The 27,704-nt window shown below is 32.4% G+C and overlaps 1 protein-coding gene across 1 annotated transcript in view; it reads left to right on the top strand.

The window, feature by feature from the left end:
- LOC111628663 overlaps nucleotides 1–25,805 on the top strand; it is a 39,829-nt gene extending 14,024 nt beyond the window's left edge. The window contains exons 3-7 of the mRNA XM_023372489.1: nucleotides 670–861; nucleotides 7,322–7,407; nucleotides 12,695–12,777; nucleotides 12,891–12,966; nucleotides 25,778–25,805. Coding sequence (XP_023228257.1) covers nucleotides 670–861; nucleotides 7,322–7,407; nucleotides 12,695–12,777; nucleotides 12,891–12,966; nucleotides 25,778–25,805 — 465 coding nt within the window. The remainder of the gene's footprint in view (nucleotides 1–669; nucleotides 862–7,321; nucleotides 7,408–12,694; nucleotides 12,778–12,890; nucleotides 12,967–25,777) is intronic.
- The last annotated feature ends 1,899 nt before the right edge of the window (nucleotides 25,806–27,704 follow it).

Genomic DNA, 27,704 nt, shown 5'->3' with positions numbered 1-27,704 from the left:
TCTGATTTCTGATTCTAGATTTTCTGGAATTTTGTTTTATAGATATTTAAAATTTGGAGTAATACTTGAATACTTTTGTTTTTGTTTTCTTATATTTAACATCCTTTATTTCAAGTAAACATTAACTTGAACATTGCAGTTAATGTGATCATTTCATTCAGTAATATTTTTTCCAAATTTATTTTTCAATAATGTCACAGATCTAGATGTAGAATTTTTTATATACAGTAATTTACTTACATTCATCATTTCTTCCATTCCAACAAACAAAGATTGAACACTAATAAAATAAAGAATGCCTTACAAGTTGAATATCCATCTTTCTTTTTTTTTGGAGTTTCATTATTAATTCTTTACTCCATATGTATCTAGTCTCATCAAATCAGCATATGCTTAAATCTGAATCTATTTTTCATTGTTTGCTAGTGTTTATTTTGTCTTTAACAAAGAAGAGTTTAATTAGCTGTATTATTAATTAAAAAAGACTATATAGGTAAGTACTAAATTGTTATTAACACTATTAATAAAAGTTAAATAGTTGCATAAGAATATAACTTGTTATTAAATAAGAAGTAAGTTTCTTTGTGATGATTTTGAATAATATATATAAGTAATGAAATTTTATATTGTATATAATAAGAAATTTATTATTTTATATTTATTTCACAGTCAGGAAATGCAATATTTTCAACAATCTGGAGTGTTAATACAGACATTGAAAAAAACATATCACAAAGAAGGAAACCCTTAATTACTTTTGAACAGTCAGAATTTCAAGGATTACCTCTTGGTGAATATGAAAATAAGCGTAAACAATTAATAAAAGAAAGAAATTCTGACTATAATAAGTATTTAACAGAGGTATGAATTTTATTTATTTATTTATAAATCACATAAAAATGATTATATATGCATGAAACAAACATAAATATAATAAAACTATAAACAAATAAAATCACATTGTTATTTGATTAAGAATATATTTAAAAGCATTATCATTCTTCAAATTATGAATTAGAAAAATAAGTAAATTTTCTTATTGATAAAATTTAAAAAAAGATAGTATCTTTAAAAGTTACTTTTATAAATTGTTTTATTAAAAATATTGAAAAAATATTGAATTATGTTTTATTCTAGCACTAACACACACACACACACACACACACATCTATAATATAATCGAGATGGGTTGATAATAATAATAATAATAAGCGCACAGCCCAAACGGTTAGGAGTTGAAAGTTGAAATTTGGTACACAGTTAGGGTACGTCACGAGAATGCACACTAAGAAGGGATTTTTCGAAATTCCCCCGGGGGAGAAAGACAGGATTAAGGCTTAACACTTCCATCAACAATGGAAGTGTTAAGTAACAATGGAAGTTTTAAGTAACAATGGAAGTGTTACGTAACAATGGAATTGTTAAGAGAAAGCGACGTGCAAGATTTACAGGCACAGATGCAGTTTTTTCATTTTTGCGGGAAATCGAACATATTTTTAGAACCATCTAAAAATTCTCTAATTAGTCTGGAAACAAGGGGACCCAATTCTTGCATTCTGTGAAAACGGGTAAGGTTGACTGTAACGTAATAATCTTTATCTTAGTTATCGTTACTTTTGCCCGAGCAATGCCGGGCCCACCTGCTAGTATATATAATCATATATAGTAAAGAGTAAGTCACAAAGTCACAAATTGTTATTGGAAGTGAAAAAGTTAACTGTTGTTGTCACATAAAATACATCAGATGAAAATTAAAATATAACAAAAATATCAGATGTCTTCATCAATAATACATCAGACATTATATGTCTGATGTATTATTTATTTATTTTTTATTAATATTAATAAAAAACATCAGATGTCTCCATCATAAATAAATAATACATCAGACATATAATGTCTGATGTATTATTGATGAAGACATCTGATATTTTTGTTATATTTTAATTTTCATCTGATGTATTTTATGTGACAACAACAGTTAACTTTTTCACTTCCAATAACAATTTGTGACTTTGTGACTTACTCTTTACTATATATGATTATATATACTAGCAGGTGGGCCCGGCATTGCTCGGGCAAAAGTAACGATAACTAAGATAAAGATTATTACGTTACAGTCAACCTTACCCGTTTTCACAGAANTGTACGTTCTGTTGACGTACTCTATTAAAACGCAATCAAAAACGCAAAAACCCGCATATAAAATAGTATAATAGAAGCCAAGTTTTTCACAGTAAGCCTTAATCCTGTCCCTCTCCCCCCAATGGGGTAATTTCGACATGTATTCGACAGCCTATGTCTGAGGTTCCATTCTAAATATTGGTGAAAGAATTTTTGAAATCGGATGAGTAGTTTTGGAGATTACCTGCTGCATACAAACTAACATACAAACATTACCTCTTTATTATATTAGTATAGATTTATGATGTATTATTTATTTATTTTTTATTAATATTAATAAAAAACATCAGATGTCTCCATCATAAATAAATAATACATCAGACATATAATGTCTGATGTATTATTGATGAAGACATCTGATATTTTTGTTATATTTTAATTTTCATCTGATTTATTTTATGTGACAACAACAGTTAAAATTATTGGAGATGAAAAAGTTAGGTGACTGTATGTATGTACAGTACTGTACAATATTGGAATTATACATACATGGAAACTTGAAAACATTGTCTAAGACATTTTATCAAGTTGTTTTACAACATATTACAAACTAAAAAGAGATTTTAGATTTTTCAGATTTACCATTTTAAAACAAAACATTCATTATGTTATTTGTTTAAAAACATAAGTTACTGTAAACGTTAATCTCTCTAAAATTATTACATACACAAGAGTATCTGAACCTGGAATGATCCTATGAATAAAAAATAAATAAAAACTACAGCAAAAGCTCAAAATAGAAAAATAAAATTTCTTGCCAACGTTTTCTATATAATATCTAAAATCATATTTTAGATTGTATATTATATTAAAAACCAGTTGAACATTTATATAAGTTATTAATAACCAACAACAAAATCAGCTAGATGTGTGTTAGAGAAAGAGCAAGAAAAATTAATCTGCATTGATAATTTACAGTTTTATTAGTCTGTAATATTTATGTAACAATATTAAAACTTCAAAATTTGTGTTTTTATAACTGGAATAACTGTTTTTTATATTAGAAAGAACAGCTTTTCAGAGATTTAATGAAAACATCCTCTTATAATATGAAAGGAAAAAGACATTATTGAGTTCTTTTTGAAGTTATTTGAATAGTAATATTTGGAATAGTTAGAATAATATTAATTTATTCAAATATTATTTTATTGAATTATTGTTGATCACAATATACAAAGCATAATATTGTAATACATATGCGCATTTTGTTTTTATTCTTTTTTAAGTTGCATTACAGTTTTATGTGTGAGTTCATTCTTTTAAAAGTTTATATTTACTGTTTACTCAAATACTAATGAAGGGTGTAAACAGAAACCAACAAGGAAATGATATTGCATATAGAATAGAAATGAGATTGATAAAAATTTCTTATGGAGCTAAATATATTGACAAGAACAAAAAATTTTCTGACACTGGGCACATTCCAGTATGCATCAGTCTCGGCCACAAGCAATGCACTGATGAATAGTTTAATAAGCTTTTACTGAAATGCCTGGCAATCTGACAAGATGGCAGATGCAAGCAGTATTATATTGGCTTAAGGAATTTGCTGTATAGTTAGCCATTTTTAAAATAAACAAGTTACCTCTATATAAAAAATGATAACACTTCATGTTTAATTCTCAATGCATTAAGTCGTCCACTTACTACTAGTGACACAATCTATATTTCAATTAGATAGTAATTTTTTTTAAATTATAAAAAGATCTTATATTATTATGATGTGTGGGATTAAAAATATTACATGTTAACCATCTTAATCAATTTTTGTGAATATTTTTTAATATTGCTAAATATAATAATGGAGATGGTCACATTGCTTTATCAAAGCTTATCATACTCACAGCCCAATGAATGCAATGTGTATTAGATGCTGCACTGATGTACTCATCAGTGTGAGAGCCAGGAGTTGACAAAAAATTCAATTTTTTGTCAACTCCTGGCTCTCTAAACTGTTGTTGGTTACTTTGGCTCAAAAATTTTTAGAACAAAACCAGAAGAATAACATTAAAATTTGTTAAAGTTTTTCCCAACAAAAAATTTGGAGGATATGACTACAAGACTAACAGCACAAAACCTTTCTCACTAATTTCTAGCCTTCTTAATAGGCCTTCCTCGGGTACACTGTGGAGCGTCGGTTAGAAGAAGTTTAAATGCTGCCAATGTTTACCCAGGTGTCGTCTTACCCGTGACGTCTTCGTCGATGATAGGTATACGACACCAGGGAGAAACTAAGGCTAGAAATTAGTGAGAAAGGTTTTGTGCTGTTAGTCTTAGAAATAGTTCTAGCTACATATGCATAGTAGGATATGACTACACCTTCACCCGGATTCGTTTCCTTTCAAAGTTGACACATCTATGAGTTTACCTGAAACCAAATGGCACAAATTTGCACTTTGGACATAGACTTTAATATTACCAAAAAAGGACATGAGTAATGAGGAGGAGGGCCCCCAAAATAAAAGAAGAGGATTGATGACGAAAGCAGAGAGAGTTTGTCGATCATCTCTAGTTGGTTGGTCAGTTAGGGTTCACTGTCTTGTTAGTCGCCAGCCTTGACTCTCTTGAACAGTTCTTTGGCTGTTCAACTATTTAAGACCTCAGACAATTTACTCTTGGATTTGCATCTACCTATCTGCAAAAGCTATCCCCCATCCAGGGACATCTTACCAATGTCCGCACATCTATAAAATCTTTGGAACATTTTCAACGCCATACATTACACCTCTTGAAGTCCCAAGGAAAAAGGTTCATCTCTTTGGAAATTCTAAGATATTTATCACCTCACGTCTGATTGTAAACTCTCTCGCTCTCTCTGTTAGGAATTCGACATGATATAATTTATATACTATTTGATTACTATATAGTTAACTGTAGTATGTATGTATGTATGTATAATCCTATGTAAATAAACAAGTTTGTTTAGAAAATCCATAGTTGAGTGCACTTTTTTTGGGCATGCTGTCTCTCAGACCTCCTCCATCCCAAATCCAACTGCCTACAAACACAATTGCTCATGTGTGAAACTAACATCTAATGGCCATTGTGATTTCTGTATCCCTTAAGGCACAGTGGTGTCAGTCCTGATATTGCATCTTGACATGGTGAGGACTCTGCAGTCACATCAGTGAATATTGAAATACATTTCAGTACATGCAGTTCTATGTTGCATTGTATGATGCATATAGATATACCCTATAATATAATTTAATTTTCTGAACACTTTATTTATGTTTATAAAATTCATTTTTAAAGCTTCCTAAAACTAAACGTAGTAGGACAATAATAAAATTACATTATGAAAGATGAGGTAAACAAAAATTATTTAAACAATACAATTAATATTTGTTGAAAAAACAGAACAAACGATTATTAAGACATTACAACTCTTCGATGATATAAATTAGTATAAAACAAATTTTACTTGATTGTTGAGGAAACTGTGTCTCAAAGTCTTATTTATTTTGCATTAACAAATGAAAATAAAATTGCATGAGTCTTAAAAATGTAACTTTTATGTTCTAGTTATAGTTTATAATAATATAAACTATTAAAATTTTAATAAGACTGTAATATAATTTCTATTTCCTTATCCATGTCAGTAAATGTATGCACATCCTATGTGCACTTATCATAAATGGTAAAGAAAGCAGAATCATTTGCAATATGCATGAAAACTTTTTACTAAACAAAGTACTCCACTTGAACTAGGCTCTGCAACAAAAATACACTATAACAGGCATTTCAATGTATGCTGAAACATCATTCTATTCGAAACATGGAGGCAAAAAATTTACATGCACCCCGCATTCACAGCTGTGCTTAGCTGAACGGATAAATTTTTGCTGCCTTGTGTGCCTTGCATAGTCACCAATATGTACAGTACATGAAGGGCAATATAATAATAACTGACATTAGAACTTGAAACAAAAGAAAGAGGTTAAGAATGCTGGTATGTAGCAGATTCTCTAGAAATGACACAATAGAGTGACTATGTGGAAAATTTCTTGAAAATTGTATTTGAATGCATCTACTGTCAAAATGTTGTTCCTTAATTAAACACTATAAAGAAATCAGTTCCACTATACCTGGATGCAGCAATCATAGATCACCAATGACTACTGCCAGGAATGATTAAATTTTGCAATGCCTTGTCATGAAATACTGACCTGGAGGGAGCAGAATTGTGGAGCAAACACAGACCATTCTGTATATTATCAAACTCCTAGCAACAGGTTACATGATATTGGCTACATTCACACAAGAGTAAGCAGAAGTTCATATTAACATCAGTTCTAAATAGGAGGCAGTTTGAATGAGCAAGGTAATCTTCCCTGTCTTGGGAGAAAACTCAATGGCAAAGGTTGATTTGGTCTGATGAGTCATTTTTACCAGTCCTATAAGGAAATATCAAGTGGAGAGCCATCAGATGACCCAATAAAGAACTCATGCAAAACTATATAAAGCAAGAAGTAAAGTTTTCAGTCATGATATAAATATAGGGACTTTTGGTTTTCTGGCATTGGTAACTTGGTTCTATATGATGAGATTGTCAATGCACAATACTGCCTGGTGATTTTACATAGGCTTTTGTGGCCAGTCTATGTTCACAGGGAGAGGTGATTTCACCAAGATCTCATCTTATTCCACCTACTCCACTGCTTGGTTTTGCTAAAATTGGGTCCAAGTCCTGGAGTGTGATATGTCTTCAAGAAAGAGGTGCAAAACCACATGCCCCAAACAAAAGATCAGTTGAAATATGGATCAACATTCCACAAGAACTTTGTTGTGCCTATTTCAAATCAATGCCTAGACAAGTTGCTGACTTGTATACAAGAAAATGGTGCAAGTGCAGAGTAAATGTAAATTTACTACCTCTGTGTTTTGAGCAGAATGATGTTTCCAGGTGTAAATTACAATGCATGCCTGTTATAGTGTATGTACTGATTTTTGTTGTAGAATACAGCTCAAGTAAAATATTTTGTTTAGTAAAAAATATTTTTAATCAAAACGCAAATAATTCTGCTTTTCTTACTGTTCATGACAACTGCACATGAGGTGTACATGTATTTATTGTCACAGATAAGGTATAATAATATAAAGTATTAAAGTTTAAATTTATTTTTTTTTTAACTAGAAAGAGAAACAGTTAGAATTGAAGAGATTTACTCGAAAACTGCAGTCTCACTTAAATAATAATTTTGAAACAAATATCAATAACAGGTCAGTACTTGAAATTTTAGATACAGTTTAAATATATAATTTCATAAATGCAATACAGCTTATGCAAAATGAAGCATAAAATTATCTATTTTGATTTTTTTTCTTCAGATGTTTTTTTTATATATCAGATTACTTATATTTATCACAAAGAAGAATTCAGTAATTTTTTTATAACAAATTCATAAAACTTATTGTGAAACTTCATATTTACATGAATCTTATCACAACTAAGAGAATATCAAATCTAACAATAATTACTGCCTTAAAAATATTATAATCATTGATATAACAGCTGAATGACCAAGGCAATAAAAATGTTAGTCTGCTGCTCTGGGAGACCAGGCTTGTATTTGAGTTAGAATTCAGAAATGTTCATAGATGGTAAAACCATTAATATTATTTTTGATATTTATTTGATATTCAAGGTTTACTGGTATACATATAAAACCAACTAAGCAATCTATGTATCAATATATATACAGTAGATCCCCCTATAAGACGGTAGATACGTTCCGTTCTTTATGAATCAATTTTGTAGGAATCATAGTTTACGGACTACGGCTGTTTGAAAGGTTTTCTTTCATAAAATTAATCGATTCTAGAGTAATTCGACTCAACATTTCCAAAATACGTATATTTTTTTTTAAATAATCCGTATAAACTACGTTATAAACAAAAAATTGTAGGATTGCTTACCGAGTGTTACCGTTCGACTACGCCCGTTGCTAAAGCTTGGTTTCGACGCGGAACAGCACATCAAACCGCAGCCGCGATTTCTGATATTATTTTTCTGCGAAAACTTCGTTGACCTTTGGAGACATCATTAATATAAATAATTTTTATGGCCGTTGAATAAGAAATGTTTCTTTCACAAGAAATGTATAAAATTACAGTACTGAACAGACGATAGGTCGCCTAACTCGCCGTAGCGTGACGCTAGACGGCGAAAAATATATATTTAATTATAATAAAGTTACAATAAATTAAGTTAATATATAATTATATATACAGTACCTAATTTATATATAATTAATATATAATTATATGTACAGTACCTAATTTATATATAATTTATATAATACTGTCCAGACGATAGAAATCTCTCCGTAGCGTGGCGCTACGGACGGCGGGTAAGTAGTTCGGCTGCCCGATGACGTTTTACGTATTATAGGAGTTATTTTTACCGTTGTTTACGGATAATGCCACAATTTTTATAGGAATCATAACTATAGGAAACGGTTTTATAGGGGGATCTACTGTATATATATATGTTACTGTGAATGAACGATATCTGGCGAATGTCAACATTCTCCGGTGAATGTCAGCATTCACACAGTCGTTTTGTGTATGTACGAAATATTTGCTAAATATCATTATTTCTCACTTACACTGGTAAATGTCGACATTCAGCATGCACTGATGGTGAATGTTGAATAAAAATATTTTTATTACATTTTAAGACAAAAATGCAACTTTTTAATATGTCAAAATAGGAGAAAGCTTAAGTAACAGCACATGTAAATAAACTGTTAAACCTAAAATGAACAGTGCATTCTAAATCATTAAAGAAAATAATACAATAATAAACTTACACATAAATTATGTGATTAACATTATACAATTTTATTTATTGCAACAACTTAAACTTGGCACTTTGAATTGTGCAAGAGTCCCTTGCTTTTACAACTGCATTTATTTGTAGAACACTTCTTTTTGCAATGACAGCGTGTATAGCCTTGTCCTCCACTTTTCGAATTAGCTGCAGCTGCTTATCTCAGCGATATTTCTTGAGAAGAAATCTCATCTATGGAAAGTAACTTTTCTTAACAAATTACGAACTGATTACGTTATTACGTGGTTATGAACTGATCTGTTAATGGTGTCTTTTATTCAGATATCGCCAACACCTTACCGACGATCCCTCTCATCCACTGCCACTCGACCTGACAAACTGATCCCACCTCACGGGATCAAAAGAACAAAAATGCCATCCAGTAACAAAGTGGACAGGTTCCACCAAACCACTGCCAGGAAAAGAGGTACGACCTTGTCCTACCTCCGGCTACACACAAAGGATTTGGTACAGACTGTTGCCTCTCTGTCGGCATCAGCTTCACAGGTGTCGTTTCGACCTCCACCAAAGCTTATCTGTGCTTATCGACATACACTGGCGATTGTTTGAATGTGTAATAATATAATCAAATATTCAGTCTTTCACCGGTGTATTTTGTATGTGTCGACATTCTCTAATTTCGGTCTTTCACAGTAACATATATATATATATATATATATATTGCCGTAATACAATCAGATGACTCTCTCAAGAACAGTAACAAGGTTTATTAAATGAACTAATAAAACTGTAAATGAAAATTAGTTAAACTTTTAAATGCAAAGTAATCCAACACACCAGCAAAAAGAATGAAGTTTGTTCTCTGAAAAGTTTTGGAACAGAATGGTTCTACAGTTTTGAAAGGTTTGTATAGCTTTCTCTCATTCGACAGAGGTCTAACCACAAAAATCCACTTACCATTAATATGTCAATATAGCTCTATATTTGTCTTAATTACAGTGACCAGACATCCCATATTAAACAGGAGAGTCCTACTTTTTAATATGCTGTTCTGATTCTAAAACTGTCCCAAAAAAAAAAAGCCCCACTTTTGGACTGTTTCATAATTATATTCAAAAATAGCCAATATTCAATGTGTACATTGCAAATGAAAGATGAATTGCATACAAGTTATAGTATAAAAATTTTAATTTTCAGTTTATAGAAATAGTAGCCTAATTGTCAGTTTGTTGTTCAGTCTCACAAACTAGTCTGTCAGAGAATAGTAATGTATAGGGTCTATCATTTGCAAGTACCAGCAGTTTCCAAGTCACAAAAGAGATCCATTCCTATGACTTGATGTAAATCAGATTTTATCATAATTTGGTTCACTATGTCTAATTTCACTCCCATCATGATGGCTTTCCTTTTCTTTGATATGCTGCCATCAGTAGAATCAATGTTATGCTTGGGAGCCATAATAAAGGACAAAAAGATACAAAATCATCATACACTAACATAACAAAAGTATAGGCTAATGCAAGAACAACATACCACAATGGTGCTCAATGCAGTCTTCTTCACTCACTTCACTGTATTCCTATACTGCACTGAACAACAATAACAAAAGGTAGTTTCAGTTTGCATCCTGTACTTATGCTGCCAGCACCCGCTATGTCGACATCGCATTGTAACTTTGGATCACCGTTGTATGTTGGAATCAGATTTATTATGAATAGATTGGATTGGTATAAGCTGGGTGTGTCATTACCTGGGAACTGCTTGTATGTGAATCAATTACTAGGACATTGTACCACCTTGTTATATTGCAATAGAATTGAGGTGAAACAAAAAAAAGAAGCAATCTTTGCACAAAAGAGGCTATCCTTGTACTGTACCTATATATGTGACTAGAGCATTTGACACCAGAAGCAAATTTAAATATGATACCTTTTAGATAAGCCTTTCATCAGTCTGTTACAAACTTAAAAATTATAAAATCACTTTTAATTAATATAATGCATATTATTTTTCATATTTGTGTGACAGTTTCCTATGAATTTTGGTGCTCTATCATTTTGGCACTTTGGGCATGTATCCCCCTCTGTCTTTACCTTTCCAATGCCTTCTTTGTACCTGCTGCAATGGGAGAGGGTGTGCCTTACGTCTTTTCTTGCCCCCCTTCACCATGTGGTAGGTCCGACTTGGTGGAGAGGAGTTGTGTAATTCTGGGGTGTGTAACTGAAGGTGGGAGTTTTATTGGAGGGTGTGTCTCGGGGGGAAGTCAGAACGGAAGTAAGGAGAGGACGGGGAAGAAGCAAAGTAGTGGTGGTGGTGAAATTGCGTGGGAAAGTAAAGACTGTGCAACCAAGTCAATGTGGAGATTTTTGGAATTTTCGAACTGTTTTCTGCCCAGAGTGAAGAAAAGGAAGAGATATACCTCAAACCCATTTTGTCGGTATGTTTTATGTCTTCGTGTTTTGGGAGTTTTGAGCAGTATATTGTTGGGAGATTTGATGTTAACGACATTCGGTATACTAGATTGTCGGGCTCCATACGTTCCTGTGTCTTAATAATTTTTAGAAGTACTGTATGCTCCCAGAAAAATTAAAGGGTTATTTTGTATCCTTGGATGGTTGTCTTTGTCTAGTCCCTATTGAGTTCAGTGGATTCCCCCTGCTAAGTATCTGCTCCATCAAGCACGCTTTTTCTAAATTCTCCCTTCGAAGGAATCACTTAAGTTCTATGTGTCAATTAGTTCTCACGTTTTATACTCTCACAAGGGAATCCTTGTACTTGCCAGCCATAGAAGAGATGATCCTTCTAGCTGCCATCCTGGAAAATGCAATCCTTTCACTGGCCTGGTATGGAGAGATGATCCTTGCACTTGCTGACATGGAGATATGGTCCAAGAACAAATCAATTGCCATTGATTGCTTTGTTCTTGTATATTTTTTTTATGTCTATTTTTCATTAAGCACACACAATGCTGTTCTTTTATTTTTCTCTCCCATATTCCATTAGGCATGCTCAATTGCATCAGGGAGCACAGACATTGTCACTTTGACTCCACAGTATATCAAAAATGAAGTCATGGAAAATGGACCCTTATTACTTTCCTGGCTGTGTTATATATAACAAAGGGAAAGTATGGTGATCAGTCAAAAAAATGACCCCAAGTTTTTTACATTTTTGGACTTGACATTGAAATGTTGAGAAATGCAAAAACATTCATGGTTTTTTCTGTGTGTATGGAAGGTTACAATTTTGTTCACCCTCTTTGAAGCTTAATAACTCCTGTGTTTTTTCTTAAAAATTTCTGAAATTTTGAAGGGAGGTTTGTGTATTAGGGGGATTGATGCTATTAAATTTTGGTGATTAAAGGTTGAGGGAGTGGGGATATAAAGGAAATTGTGTGCATCCCCAATAGAGTTGGATTTAATGATGATTTTACTTGTTATTAGCATTTACAAATTTTTAGAAAACCCAGCCCTACTTTCAGAATTAAGCATCTTGTTATTTTATAATAGTTAAAAATATTAAAAGTTTTTTAAAATAAAATATTATAACAGATAGCACCACCAAATGTTGCTGGATTTTTTAATACAGGCATTTGGAAAACTTGCTTTATTGTATAACTGACCTTTGGCTTAAGTCACCCAAATTAATCTATTAAATTGAGGTTTTACTATACTTTCAGTGAAAATAAAAAGTAAATAAAATTTTTTTTTTCAGTTACAACATGCTGACTTCCAATAACATATTTGGTTTTGCTTCTTCAGCTTATGATCAGAATAGAAATGGATCATTTCAATTTGGTAGATATATGTTTTATTTAATTTATTTCAGTTCAAATATTAACTCCTGAGCAACGTGACTNATATTAAATATGTAAAATATTTATATGTTTTTAAAATTTATTGGAAACAAGATACAAAGAGAAATAAAGATGATTATAGAAAAGCATTAGAACAACAAATGGAGGAACAAAGAAAACGAAAAGAGATGTAGGTAAAAGAATATTTTAAATCATTAATATTCTTTAATATATTTTTTATTGATATATATTATAGTATTTTAATATATATATATTTTTTTCATTGGATAGTCATCATTTCCCCATTTGGGGATTAGAGTCACCCTTGTCCCGCTATTAGCACCACAAGGGAAACGCTATCTTTATTTCTAATTTTACAATTAAACTTTTAAAGTCGTAATACAAACAACTAATTTAAAAGAATACATTAAAACATAGGCATCTTGCCTTTACAAGATTGCGACTCTTGTCGCTAAAGGGAGCAACTCGCTCCCTCCCTCCCTCACGACAGAACTTTGTGCGTGAAGGTTTTCATATCTTGGGCTAGTGTTTTAGTCCGAATGATTCTGTATAAGTCCAAGTCAGTGGTATTTATTAATTAAACACTCTGTGATTAACAGCCATAGCTGCATCCTATCCATGTCGTATCTTGAACAGTCATTTATAACGTGTTCCAAGTGTGGTTTCCGTTTCCACATTCACAAGATATATCTTGATGTTTGCTGATCCTATTCAGGTATTCCTTAGTGTTGCAGTGATTAGTCAACAATTGTGTCATTATATAATCTATTGGGAGCCAGTTTAGATCTTGTATTCTTTCCTGAATATTAGGGAGCAACCAGAAGGTATGCCATCCCTTCTCACTGTAGCTCCACTCCTCTTGCCATTCATGTATGGATTCTTGACAAAGCATTTTCTTAATATAGGACAATGGTATTTTGTTATATGCTATTTCCTCTGTAAAGTGGCCTCCTTGGCCAGAGCATCTGCTCTTTCGTTGCCCATAATGCCTATGTGGGCTTTGACCCACCTTATTTTAATCTTTAGTTCATATTCCTTAATTAAGTTCTTAATTTCTAATGCCATAATATTTCTATCATTAAACTGCTGCAGAGAATAAATAGCAGCTTTACTATCAGTGTTTACAATAATGATGGAGCCAGACAGTTGGGCAGAGATGATCCATCTCACCGATTGAAGTATGGCGAAAAGTTCAGCTTGGTGCACAGTGCACCGATCATCAAGTCTGAATTTGTCATGATATATTTTCTTTTCATTTGCATGACCAGGAAGGAAGCTCCCACCTGGTCCTCTATCTTCGATCCATCAGTGAAGATTTCCATTTCTCCACTCTCCTCTTCTTCTGTCATTACAATGGCCTTATGATCATAAGTTCTCGGTAGCATAATTGCTGTTGGTTGAGGTTCATATTCTGTTTCACTGAGAGAATTTTCATTTAATATGATATTGTGACCTCTTCTGCACATATATGTTCTTGCTTTTCCCTGTGCAACTAGTTCAATTGGGATTGTTCCCGCTATTACCATAAGTGCTTCGGTAGAAGTTGTACAATAAGCTCTCGTAATTCTTAGCAGTGCTGTTCTCTGCGTGCTTCTTAGTTTCTTTTTTATGCAGGTTTTCTTCGTGGTTTCGTGCCACGCACTTGCAGCGTATGTTACCTTAGGTATAAATGCCCCTTTGTAAATAGTATTGATGGCCTCTGTAGTGAGGCCCCACTTAGCCTTGGCCACTCTGGCCAATGCATTGAATAAATTTGTACCTATTGTTTTTATATATTTTGCATGTGGCAGCCAAGTTAAACGATGGTCCAGCACCACACCCAGGTAAGTAATCTGTCTTTCAGCTTTAATACTTTGACCTTCCATTCTTATGGTTGGTGTTCTTTTGTATAAATCTGGGGTGTTTCCTTTTGAGAAGACAATTGCCCTCGTCTTTATGGGGTTAAAATAGAGCTTTAGCTCTTTTCCCCGATTTGAGACTAGTTTTAATATTTTCTTGCCTTTCTCTTCTATGTCTCTTCTTGAATTTGAGCCGAACTGAATAATTGTATCATCCTCATATGCCATTTTAATGATCCTCTCTCCTTTCTCTGTCTTCAGATAATTGTCATAAACAACGTTCCAGAACAGGGGTCCTGAGTTCGACCCCTGTGGACATCCTCTACTAAGCACTTTCTCTATATTTGTGCCACTTGCTTGATAGATTATTTTTTGATTTCTAAGATAGTCTGATACTACTTCATATATATTTACTGGACACTTTGCTGTTCTTAGGGTCTTTAAGATGAGGGGCCACCACGCATGGTCAAAGGCCCCTCTAATATCCAAACTAATGCCGCTTACTTATTTTGATCCAAGGTTCTTTTTATACCATCGACGACTTTACAAATTACATCCTCTGTTGAGGTATTCGGTAGGAATCCATGCTGTTTTGGACTTAGATAATCCAGTTTAATCAAATGTTGTGTAATTCTCTGGCTTATAAGAAAGTCCATCACCTTCCCCATCGTCGGAAGTAGACTCAGGGGTCTGTAGTGTTGTCCATTTGATCTCCTTTAGGAATAATAACCAATCTCGCAATCTTCCAAATCTTTGGGAAGATCCCAAATCTTAGGCACAAATTGTAAATACTGCTGAGATAATTGGGGTTTATTTCCCAGATCTTATGTATCACTTCTGCAACAATTCCATCATGTCCAGGTGCTTTCCCTGTTCTGAGTCGTTGTACAGCATTCTGAATTTCTTCTTTTGTAAATGTCGGATCTGTCAGCCCAATGTATGGTCCGATTATTTCCTCTCTTATCTGTTTATGCTCTGTCGTGTCGTTATTGTGGTCATCATCTGGGAAGAACTCTGTCATAAGAGTTTGTACCGTCTCTTCATATCCTTCTGTGTACCTGTCATTAACATTTAGTGCTGTAAGGTACTGAGGTAGCTTCAGCTTACCCGCACTCACCTTATAAATATAGTTCCATGGCTTACTAGAACTTCTAGTGCAAAACTCTTTCCAGGATTTTATTTTGATTTCCTTAATTTTTCCTTTATGCAATTTACAATGTTCCAAGTACTCTCCTCTTTTCCTCCTTCTCTCCTGATTATCTCTCACTCTTTGATATCTCCTGCGGAGTTGATTGTTAATTCTCCGCATTTCCCCTAACTCCTTTGTCCACCACAGAACTGTTCTTCTCCTATTTCGCTTTTTTGGAATGGTCATATCGCATATTTCCACTACCGTTGTGTGAAACCTTGTTATTCTGTTTTCAGCATCTTGTCTATTTGGTATTTCATTCAGGCTTATGTTTTCCATAGCTTCTTCCAGTTTTTCCTGAAAGAGCTTCCAATCTGCTCTATTGATAGCATAATGTGTCATATCATCTTCTGCAGTCCATCCACTTTGTCCGATTGTCATGAAGATATAGTTATGGTCACTGAGACTGGAAATTGGAGAAACAGCCCAGCCCTGAACAAGTCTAAGTGCTCTGTTATTGCACATTGTAATATCAATCCAGCTGCGGCCTGTTGGCCCTTCAAAGGTCAGCTGTGATTCAGGGTCATTAAATATGTGCAGTTCATTGGAGCTGGCAAAATCCAACAACAGTTCTGCTCTCTCATTGTCGTCGGGATCGCCCCACAACTGTGAATGGGCATTCAAGTCTCCTCCTATTATTATGTTTTTATGTGTGAAATGTCTAATCAATTCATCCAGCTCACTTAAAAGGGGACCTAAGTCCCCTGTTATTGGGCAATAGATATTTATCAATAATACACTATTGTTTCCACGTCCAACTTCTATACACATCATTCTACTATTACTCCATTGCGTGTAGTTTACAACTGGTATGTTTTTATTGTTCACTATTATCAATGTCTTCGGCGTCTCACAATGATTGTATAATGTTCGGTATGATACACGTAGGCAGCCCGGTGTTCCTCTTAGGCAGTAGGGCTCCTGTACTATAGCCACATCCACTTTTTCCATTATCTTGCATAACATTGAAGTGGCCCCTATTGATTTCTGAGTGTTAACTTGTAAAACTTTAAGCGTTTGAAGCGCTTCTAGATCAGTTTGAGCCATAATCTATTTTGGCTATTATCATTCTTCTCACTTTCTGAATTAGGGGACACTTTTTGTCACACGCATTATGGCATGTATCCTTCAGCTTCTCCCTCCTACAGTTACAGCAATCGGCACGTCCTTTATTCGGGCAATCTTTAAATCTATGATGTTGTCCGCATTGGCTGCAGACAATGTCTTTTTCATCGCAATTCTTAGCGATATATCCCAGCTTACAGCATTTGTAACATTGTGTGACATTTATATACTCTTCTATGCCATATCTGGACCATCCCAGATTAATTTTCTTTTTTGGCAACAATACTTGGCGCACTCTTGGGCTAACCTCTGCTACCCAATTTACTGTCTGTTTTTGTCTATTTCCATACTTAAATTTCAATTCTACTTCTTTTTTATAGTCTTCAATATCTAGATTCAATATATCATTCTGTTCAAATAAGCATTCCTCTACTTCTTCTTTTGATGCATTTTTAGACACTCCATAGATAACAATCCGAGGTCTTCTCTTTACTGGCTCTCTAGTCTTCAGGCCAATCTTTTCTTCTATCTGTCTTCTTAACTTCTTCTTCTCTTCTTCAGTGCCGACTTCTATCGCAATACCACCTCTTCTCAATTTTCTCATAGCCTGAATTCCTACTCCCAGCTGTCTTGGATTAACATTCTTCTTTAATCTATCTTTAGTTCTTTCTGGGTCTTCACCCTCCCGCTCCGGCTCCTTCAATATTATTTCCTTGGGTTGCTGTTTCATCTTCTTAGCTGCTACTTGAGCATAACTTTGTACAGGTACTGTCGTAGAAAGGACCTTGTCCAGTTTTGTGTTAATAGAGTCCATTACATTTCTCAGTGGATCTTCTTCACTGTTCCTTATTATGTCGATAATCTTGTCAATTTTTTCGTAGATGAACGCTGCATGCTTTGACGTCATCTTACTTGTGTTGTTCATTGACATGTACTCTTGTATCTCGTCACGGATACTTTCCGCAAACATCACTCTTTCGAGTTGCAGAGACACCTCCATCTCTTGGGTGGATGTCTCATCTGTCTCAGAGACTTTAGGCCTTTTGGCCATAGTCCTTAAAAGGACTGTTCGAACCTGTTCAACTTGTCGCAGTTACTGATTAGTTTCGCCCACTAGGGGCTACTCACGGGCAGGACCACTGGGAGGTTCAGTAATCGCTTCCCCTATGGTTTCGTTATAGCACAAAGTAAAAAGAGCACAATCTAAAGGCACGAGCAGGCCAAAAATAGACGCAAAACTCACCAATTAACGCAACAAAACAAATTTGGGACACCCTGCCCAGTATTTTAATATTGTAGACTTCCCAATAAATGGGGTCGGTTTTTGGCACTCGTAAATTTTTTTGCTCTAGGTGACTGCCTAATGCACCTATAGCTCAGGCCACACTGCCTCTATAAGACTAGACCTCAGGAGGCAAGATAAACAAATGGGCAATTAATCTGAAAAACAGATGCAAAATACTATATACAAAGTTGTAAATTAATATATATAAATGTAAATAAAAAGTTTATTTATCTGAAAATATGAGAGTACTTTTTGATTCTATTTGTGAATTGAAGTTTTAAAGGAATTTTCAGTTTTTCCATCAGTCATTTACCATATTTTTTCTGAAATTCAGATTGTTACATATCTGTTTTACAGATTCTGCAATATGAAGATTTTCCAATGCTTTTAGTTTTGTTTCAATAGTTAACACTTTCTGTTTCTGCAAGTATAAAGATAAAGATAATTCAGAGTTTATAGTTTACAGAAAGTGCATATTTCTGCATTTTCTGTAAAGGTTTCAAATGAACATAAATTAAAAAACAAAATTAGCAATGAAAATATGTACAGTAGAGCGTCGTTTATCCGAAGGTCGGTTATCCGAAACGTCGGTTATCCGAAGGAATTCCAGTCGACAAATTTAAATTTTCGCCAGTGCTGTGGTGCTGTAATCTTTGGCTATGTCTTCGACTACTCAAATATTTTACATTTTTTATACTAAATTAACTTCTGTAGTATAAGTTTTTATTGTTTTTATATTTTTCAATATATTTATTTTGTTTGTACAAAATAAAAAATAATTTTTAATGATACAATAGTCTTTGTTAGGCTTAACATCAACGAAAATTAAACGCAAAGCGACACGCAACGGAGAAAATTTTCAACACGGGATAAATTAATATATTTTTTTGTACATAATTGGTTATCCGAAAAATAAGTTATCCAAACAACCCCAGTCCCCAATTGATTCGGATAAACGACGCTCTACTGTAGTGACCAAAATCCAAACAGCATAGATATCATAGACTAACTGAAGTGAAAAAATTATGGGATCATTATAATTGTGAGAATCTGGACTTCAACATAAACAATTTAATGTCGTAACGTCAACTTTGTCAAGTATCTGTCAACTTTCACACCTGGGAGTATAAGTACCTTTTAAGTTCTCAGCGTCAATAAAGATGCTTTCACATGATCTTCTGACCTGCTGTCCCGATTTCATCACTTTAATAATACCAAACAGGCCAGTCAAGGCAGTCGTTGCCAGTTCCTCAGCCAGGCCACTAGTTTTCCCTGTGCCTCAAATTTTGGATACATTTGGATACATCATTTTATTATACGTTCAGATATATCATTCTATTATATCATCAGATACATCATTTTAATTATCTCTACGGGTACATCATCCTTCTCTCCTACAGCCATAATATCTATTGTATACATGGAATAAGAACTGTCATCTAGAACTTTCTTCCTTTAAACCCAACCGGCATGCATCAGATCTCCATCCTCTACAAAGTATTTATCCTTGTGCAAATCTCATGTGAACTCTCTCTCTTTCTTGACCGCTAGATAGATAGGATAAGTTGATATAACCGAATATATATATATAATTTACACTTTAGTCTATCATGTACTCCTTTTCATTGAAATTAAATGGTTATTTAGTTGTTAACTTTTGTGTCTGAGTACTCTACTTTCGTTGGGCTGTCTCTCCATCTCCATCAGGAACCCAATCGCTCACGCATGCGGCCATTCGCATGACCTACTTTTTAACCTAAACTAAATTGCTGTCATGGCTCCTGTGTCAACCGAGACATGGTGGTGTCAGTCCTGACAAGGCATCAAAGAGGTGCCGACCATCTGAGCCAAGAAACTGGTGTGTCAGATCCTGCTCTGTCACCAGCAGTGGCGTGCCGTGACATTTGATGATAGGGAAGTTGTGTTTCTGTAAGAAGCCAACTTCCAGGGACAATCAGTCAGTGATGATCTAGGGTACATTCGTATTCGTTTGTTCGATAAGCCAGTAAAAACCGTGGACTTTTCTAAATGTATTTTTAATTAATAGATTATCTAACGCACTTAATAAATAAGCAAGTTCAATATAATTACCTATGTTATATTAGATTCAATAGATTCCCTATGCTCTCTAAATGCCAATTCTTGCTTCGATAACATCTACTAATTTAAATATAATATATCTACTAGCCATAACTTTGTTATAATTTTCAATACTTATTTTATATTGTTTACTAATGTTAAATTCTATTCCACTTTGATTTCCAGATCACTTCAATTTTATGAAAGAATTAATGCGAGATTTATGATTTTTGTGTCTTTTGCTAGCTTTACTCAAATTATTTAAATCGTCAAAGCCATTCTTTTATTCCGTAATTTCATTTGAAAATACAGTGGTACCTCAGGATACGAACGCCCCAGCATATGAAATTTTCAGGATACGACATGAAATTCGAACATATTTTTGTTCCACGATACGAACAAAAACTCACCATACGATGTTACATTAGTTCGCAGCGCCATTTTTTATTCACTTCTGTTCATAGGTCTCAGTCCACGTGTTTGCTTTGTCGTGGAAGGATCTCGCTTGATAAAGGAAATCTTGAGGTATTATCAGAAAGTGACTGATTTTATTGAAAAGAAGCATCCTGAAAAGGCTCACACTGGCCATATTGCTGCTCAGAGTAATGACATTTGCCTAAGTCATTTTAGAAACATTTTAAAAAGTAGGCAAAGCCAAACCTCTTTGGATAGATATTTTACCAAGCGACCTCTATCCAGTGAAAGTGCTGGTGGAAGTGAAGGAAAGAAAGCAAAAAGCAGTGAATAAAAATTAAAAAAATATATATAAAACAACACTAATTTTTTTAATCTTTTCTAAGTTATTTTTAAGTTATTGTTACATTATGTTATGTAAGTTAAGTTTTAGTATCATTTCCCTTCTCCCTCTCTTCCGCCACCAGTTTACACCTCCACCGTCGTCTATCCTCAAAGGTAAAGTGCAAATAAAACTACATTTTTTTTAATCAATTATTATTCTATTATGGTTATTTATACATTTACAACTACAAAACGCATTTTTCAGTGTTTTCCTTACTATAGTTTTTTTTTTTTTTTCAATGTACTACTTAGCTTTAATTTGAGTGTGTTTTTTATGTTGGAATGAATTATTTGGTTTTACATGTAATCGTATGGGGAAAAATGATTCACCTTACAACATTTTCATGATACGATCGCAGTTTCGGAACTACAGTAGAGCGTCGTTTATCCGAAAGTCGGTTATCCGAAAGAATTCCAGTTTGCGAATTTAAATTTTTGCTAATGCTGTGGCACTGCAATCTTTGGCTATGTCTTGGGCTACTCAAATATTTTACATTTTTGATACTAAATTAACTTCTGAAGTATAATTTGTTATTATTTTTATATTTTTCAATATATTTATTTTGTTTGTACAAAATAAAGAAATAATTTTTAATGATACAATAGCCACAATTATTATTTTAAAAAGTTTACGTTAGGCTTAACATCGACGAAAATTCAATGCAAAGCGACACACAACGGAGAAAAATTTCAGGATGGGATAGGTTAATATATTTTTTCGTACATAATCGGTTATCCGAAAAATAAATTATCCGAACAACCCCAGTTCCCAATTGATTCGGATAAACGATGCTATACTGTAATTAATTTTGTATCCTGAGGTACCACTGTAATAGGCAAGGCCAACAAAACAATTTTTGCATTTCTATGCATCCACAAAGCCATTTTACATCTTCATAAATTTTATCATGAAAATGTCAAACAAATTTTTTTGTTGACGAATTTATATTTAATTTAGGCAATGGTCTTTCTCTTTTAATAATGTTTTCTTTTTCATTATATGGTCTCAAGCCAAAACTTTTTAAAAATAAATTTTCAATATCACAATTACATTCTAAATTGCTAGCTATAATATAAGGGCTAAAATTAAAAATAAAATTATAAAAACTTACTTGTTAAAATAAAATGTGTGATGGATATATAATTATACAAAATATTCAATTGTATGAATATACTTTTAAAGAAAATTATAATTAAATATAGTTTTGTGAAGAAATGTACATAAAAATAACATAAAATATTCTTTACTTTTTAGATATTAAAACAATCTACTTAGTTAAAATTGCTCTCTACTAGTGACTCATGGATGGAATCTTGGTAGGTGTGCATGCGTGCCAAATCCCGAGGATGCTGATACCAATTAATGTCAAATGCCTCTTTTGTTGCATTACTAGTATATCTCAAAGGATGCGACAGGGTTGTTGTAAATTTTAAACATTTCTCACCATAGCTGTAAAAATATAAATTTGTTAAATTTAATAGTCATTTTTTTTCTAACTAATTCGTTTTAAGACCAGGTGTCCATGGAAATTTCCAAAATTTACAACTTTTAGTCACTTTCATTGAACTGGAAAAATTTCTGTCTTTATTACATCTAATATTACAAAGAAATCAGTTCAAACTGTACTCGGCTAGAGATTGGTTTGGTTAAGCTTTCGTTTAAGTAAAATTCCGGCTCTTTTAGCAGGGTTTTATATATGTCTCCAATTCCCTAATCACTAAATTATTTAACTACTTCTGAAGTAGAAATAAGTTGAAACCAGTTACTTTGTACTCGAATATTTGTAGTATTGGGAAAAAAGTGGAAAGACAAATTTTTGGACAAATGGATACATAAATTGTAAATTTAAGGAAAATAAATTCTAGAGCTTTTTCTGTACTTCATGCATCTCTCTCATTCATTAAATTTAGTTGTAAATGACGCTGTCAGTTAATTTTTTAACAGTATACAAGAATTGTACACGTTTTTTTTCTACATCCCCTTAGAGATGGGATATATGAAATCGTAATATCACTGGTTTAACATTGAAATCCTTGAGTAATATAAAATCGGAGAGCGGAATAAAAATATCAAATATTTTAATGGATTTTTTTTAAACTCCTGTCAACTATACAGAACTATCATAAAAACATACCAATAAATTCTTTTCGGTTGGGTTAAGTTATAAATCTACTCGTGATTCACGTAATTAGGCGAGGGCAGCCAAATATCTAGCAGGCAGGCAGCTAACAGCCCAGAACCGGTCCTGGATAGAATTGGAAGCGTTATATGTGTAGCATTCACCCAGTCTTATGCTTCCACCAGCTAAACCGGGTAAGGTTGGTGCTCTGTAAAGCGCATGCGCAAATCTGGCTGTTTGGAAGCTGGCAATACAGCACTTCCACTCCGCCACTAATATACAATAACAATTTTTTTTTTGTTTTTTTCCACGTGTAGTATAGAAAATTATAATAAGATACATAATGCGGTTATAATAAAATATTGTGCGATTATTTTCATATAATTAAAATTAATATNATAACAATCTTATTTTTTTTTTCTTATGTAGTATAGAAATTTGTAATAAGATACATAATGTGGTTATAATAAAATATTGTGCGATTATTTTCATATAATTAAAATTAATATGTATTTATTTTTTAGAAAATACAAGGGAAGCAGTGCTTCCAGCACTTCCACTGGTGTCAGAAGTCGTTTTATGCCCAGGACACACTGGTGACCAGTGATGTGCCATCATTGGCAGTGCTTCCACTGCTTCCAATGATGGCACGTCACTGGTCACCAGTGTGTCCTGGGCTTAAAACGATTTCTGACACCAGTGTGACTATAGTCATTGCCTAATTCTTCCTGAGGCAAGAAGTCACCACCTGGTCCCTAACAATAGTCGTCACCAGTTCTCAGCCCAGATAGACTGTACTAGTACTAGCAATAAAGCGTGCACCAACACATAAGTGTGACGAAAGGTTGGCACCTTTTTGATGCCTTGTCAGGACTAACACCACTGTGTGTCTTGGTTGATATGGGAGTCACAGCGGCAAGTTTAGGTTGGGTTAAAAAGTAGGTGACGCAAGCGGCTGTGTGCGTGAGCGATCACACAATACACTGTACTAGTTCTCAAAATTGACATTGGAAATCTAATTTAATTAATAAATACATTTAGAAATCTAATTTGCAGAAAATATCTTGATGAAAATATGGTTGGTTAAAATGGAGGCCAGATAAGAGAGAGAGTCCCTATTGTTATTAATCAAGAGTCATTAAAATTATTTTATACAAATGACAAGATATAGCCTATCACAGAAGGAATAATATAATAAATTTTACAGAAATTGGTTAAAAGTTTATGTAGAATAATTATGTAAATACACTGTAATTGAAAAGTTAACAAAAGTTAACATTGAATAAGCTTCATACAAAATAGTAATACTTATTTTATTTACGACTTTATTATTATTACAATAATAATAATAATAATAATAATGTGAACCAGCTGACTCCACCACTAGATAAGAGGAAGAAGTGCAGAGAACACTAGGATCTTTATAGAATTGAGAAGTGATTGAGCTGGAAGGATAAGACTGTGCTCTCAAAGTGAAATTTTCGTTTTTTGGTTGTTCATGGTAATCAAGGAGATGATTACAGGGACTGTTGTGAAACATTAAGATCTGAGGATCAATATTTGACTCAATAATATTATTACCTTTTCAGGGACACTTTTTGGTGAATTTTCCAGTTTTTTGGCTGTTTGGACAATTACAGTAAAGAAAAGAATACTATATTATTTTGTCAATACTGCATATTATCATTGGAATTATAATCATAATTCTCTAGTTTAATACCTTTTGTTGCATATATTCTTTTAAATAATAATGTTTTCCATATTAATACTTTTATATTACCAAGTCTTTTATCTCTGTCTTGTCTTACTCCACCCTGGAAACAATGGATCAATTCCTATACATTTTATTCCTGTTTCATTGTTCCAAACACCAGATCTTCATCCTGACAATTATTACCTTCTGATATGTATATAAAATTTTATATATTTTTTAATCCCACAATTGGATAATGGTCCTGAATATATTTTTATTGTTAAGTTCAATATACAACTAAACAGAATTGACTGTACATTGAATGCTCAATTTCATAAACATTTATTTTTGTGTTTGTATTAATTTTTGGATAAATTGTTAGTTTTCTGTAAGATTGCTTTTTTATTTATTTTAATTATTATAATAGTTTGTCTAAATTAATTAGTGTATGTTGAATTTTCATTGCTAATAATAGTATAAATTTGTTTCTTTTGAAAACTGATTTATTTTATTTATTAATTAATGCAATAATATCTGCAAGTTCTTTAAGATATAACAAAACCAATAAACTGCTTTACTTGAATCCATATTTATTTCCACATTACTCTCTAGCACTTTTGGCATAAACAAATGAAACATTTAAGAATTCTATTTCATATAAACTTTTTATATATATATATAAGATAGTATATTTTAATATACAGATAATTTATCATTCTTACATTTAAAATTTTATAAAATTTATTTGAAGTAAAAAGAACCTATAATTTATATATTGTAAATTAGTAGATGTCAGTAAATTAAAGATTACAAAAATTATAAATTAATATTCTAAAAATTTCTTAGAATTATTTTTTAATATCAAATTATTTGACATCATAATTTTGAAATAACAACGTTTAAACTTTTACAGGGAAAAATTACAAGAAATGCAAAGGTGAGATACATATTGAAAATATGATGATAATTCTTATAGATATTAAATAAAAATTCATTGTTATGATATGTTATTATAAGTATTAAATTTATTTTATTTAGTTTAACATATAAGTATAACAAATAAAAAAAACTATCATTCCAAAAAGATTTTTGGAACAATTTACAATTTGAGTTCAAAACTTGAAATTGGTCTATGTTAATAGGTTGAAAATGTTTGTTCAATAAACAATTTTTTCTCAGTGGGCATTAGGTGATGTAATAAGATTATAGTCTCTGCTGAGTGCACTTTGTATGTTATAAACTTTGTTTTTTATTACACATGTGAATACATATCTTCATACTTGTGATCCAAAAAAGGAGACTATACTGCTACAAATTATCCATTCCTTCATCTATACTAATATTATAAAGAGGTAATGTTTGTATTATGTATGTTAGTTTGTATGCAGCAGGTAATCTCCGAAACTACTCATCCGATTTCAAAAATTTTTTCACCAATATTTAGAATGGAACTTCAGGATNGTATTTTAATATTGTAGACTTCCCAATAAATGGGGTCGGTTTTTGGCACTCGTAAATTTTTTTGCTCTAGGTGACTGCCTAATGCACCTATAGCTCAGGCCACACTGCCTCTATAAGACTAGACCTCAGGAGGCAAGATAAACAAATGGGCAATTAATCTGAAAAACAGATGCAAAATACTATATACAAAGTTGTAAATTAATATATATAAATGTAAATAAAAAGTTTATTTATCTGAAAATATGAGAGTACTTTTTGATTCTATTTGTGAATTGAAGTTTTAAAGGAATTTTCAGTTTTTCCATCAGTCATTTACCATATTTTTTCTGAAATTCAGATTGTTACATATCTGTTTTACAGATTCTGCAATATGAAGATTTTCCAATGCTTTTAGTTTTGTTTCAATAGTTAACACTTTCTGTTTCTGCAAGTATAAAGATAAAGATAATTCAGAGTTTATAGTTTACAGAAAGTGCATATTTCTGCATTTTCTGTAAAGGTTTCAAATGAACATAAATTAAAAAACAAAATTAGCAATGAAAATATGTACAGTAGAGCGTCGTTTATCCGAAGGTCGGTTATCCGAAACGTCGGTTATCCGAAGGAATTCCAGTCGACAAATTTAAATTTTCGCCAGTGCTGTNCTATTAGAATTTAAATTAAGAAAGTACTTTTATTAAAACTTTATAAATTATATTATTTTGATATTTATGATAAGAGTCCCTTTTCAGTATAGAAAAAAAATATCAGGGATAAAAATAACATTCTTACTTGACCAAAATATTTAATGCAATTTATTTTAAACATAATCAATTACATGTGATTTATTATTTAACATAAAGAAGTTGCTTTTTTACTGGTGTAATATTAAGTTACTTTAGTAAATAGTAATAATTCATACTTCTGTTTGTACAAACTCTGAAATTAAGTGATATACTTTAAACAGTGAAGAAATTATGGCTTTGCTATGCATGAAATATAAATGGTTTTTATTCTAAATATCAATAAAACATATAAAACACGAACTGTTTAACCCTATCAGAAATTAATAGTCTTAAGTCATTTGTTACCAGAAAATTCTTGATTGGCTTGATGACTATAGATGAAAGCATCAGTCAGTGGAAGAGATATATCATCTAGAACCATATACACTGGAAACAATGAGCAAATTGATTGAATCTTACTTTTCTTCAGATGTTTTCATCTGTAGCCATCAAGCCAGTCAAAAATTTTCTTGTAATGAATGATTTAAGTCTATTAATTTCTGATAAGGTTAATATTCTAAAGGATTACACAGAAATCATGAAGAGATACAATTACTGTATATTAAATAGCTAAAAATTATTTTTAAAATTTTTATTTTAGAATATTGGTAACAA

The sequence above is a fragment of the Centruroides sculpturatus genome, unplaced genomic scaffold (assembly GCF_000671375.1).
Source record: "Centruroides sculpturatus isolate CEXI.00-Female unplaced genomic scaffold, Cexi_2.0 scaffold406, whole genome shotgun sequence".
Lineage (NCBI taxonomy): Eukaryota > Metazoa > Arthropoda > Arachnida > Scorpiones > Buthidae > Centruroides > Centruroides sculpturatus.
Note: the sequence above shows the minus strand (reverse complement) of the source record. Positions and strands in the feature narration are given on the sequence as shown.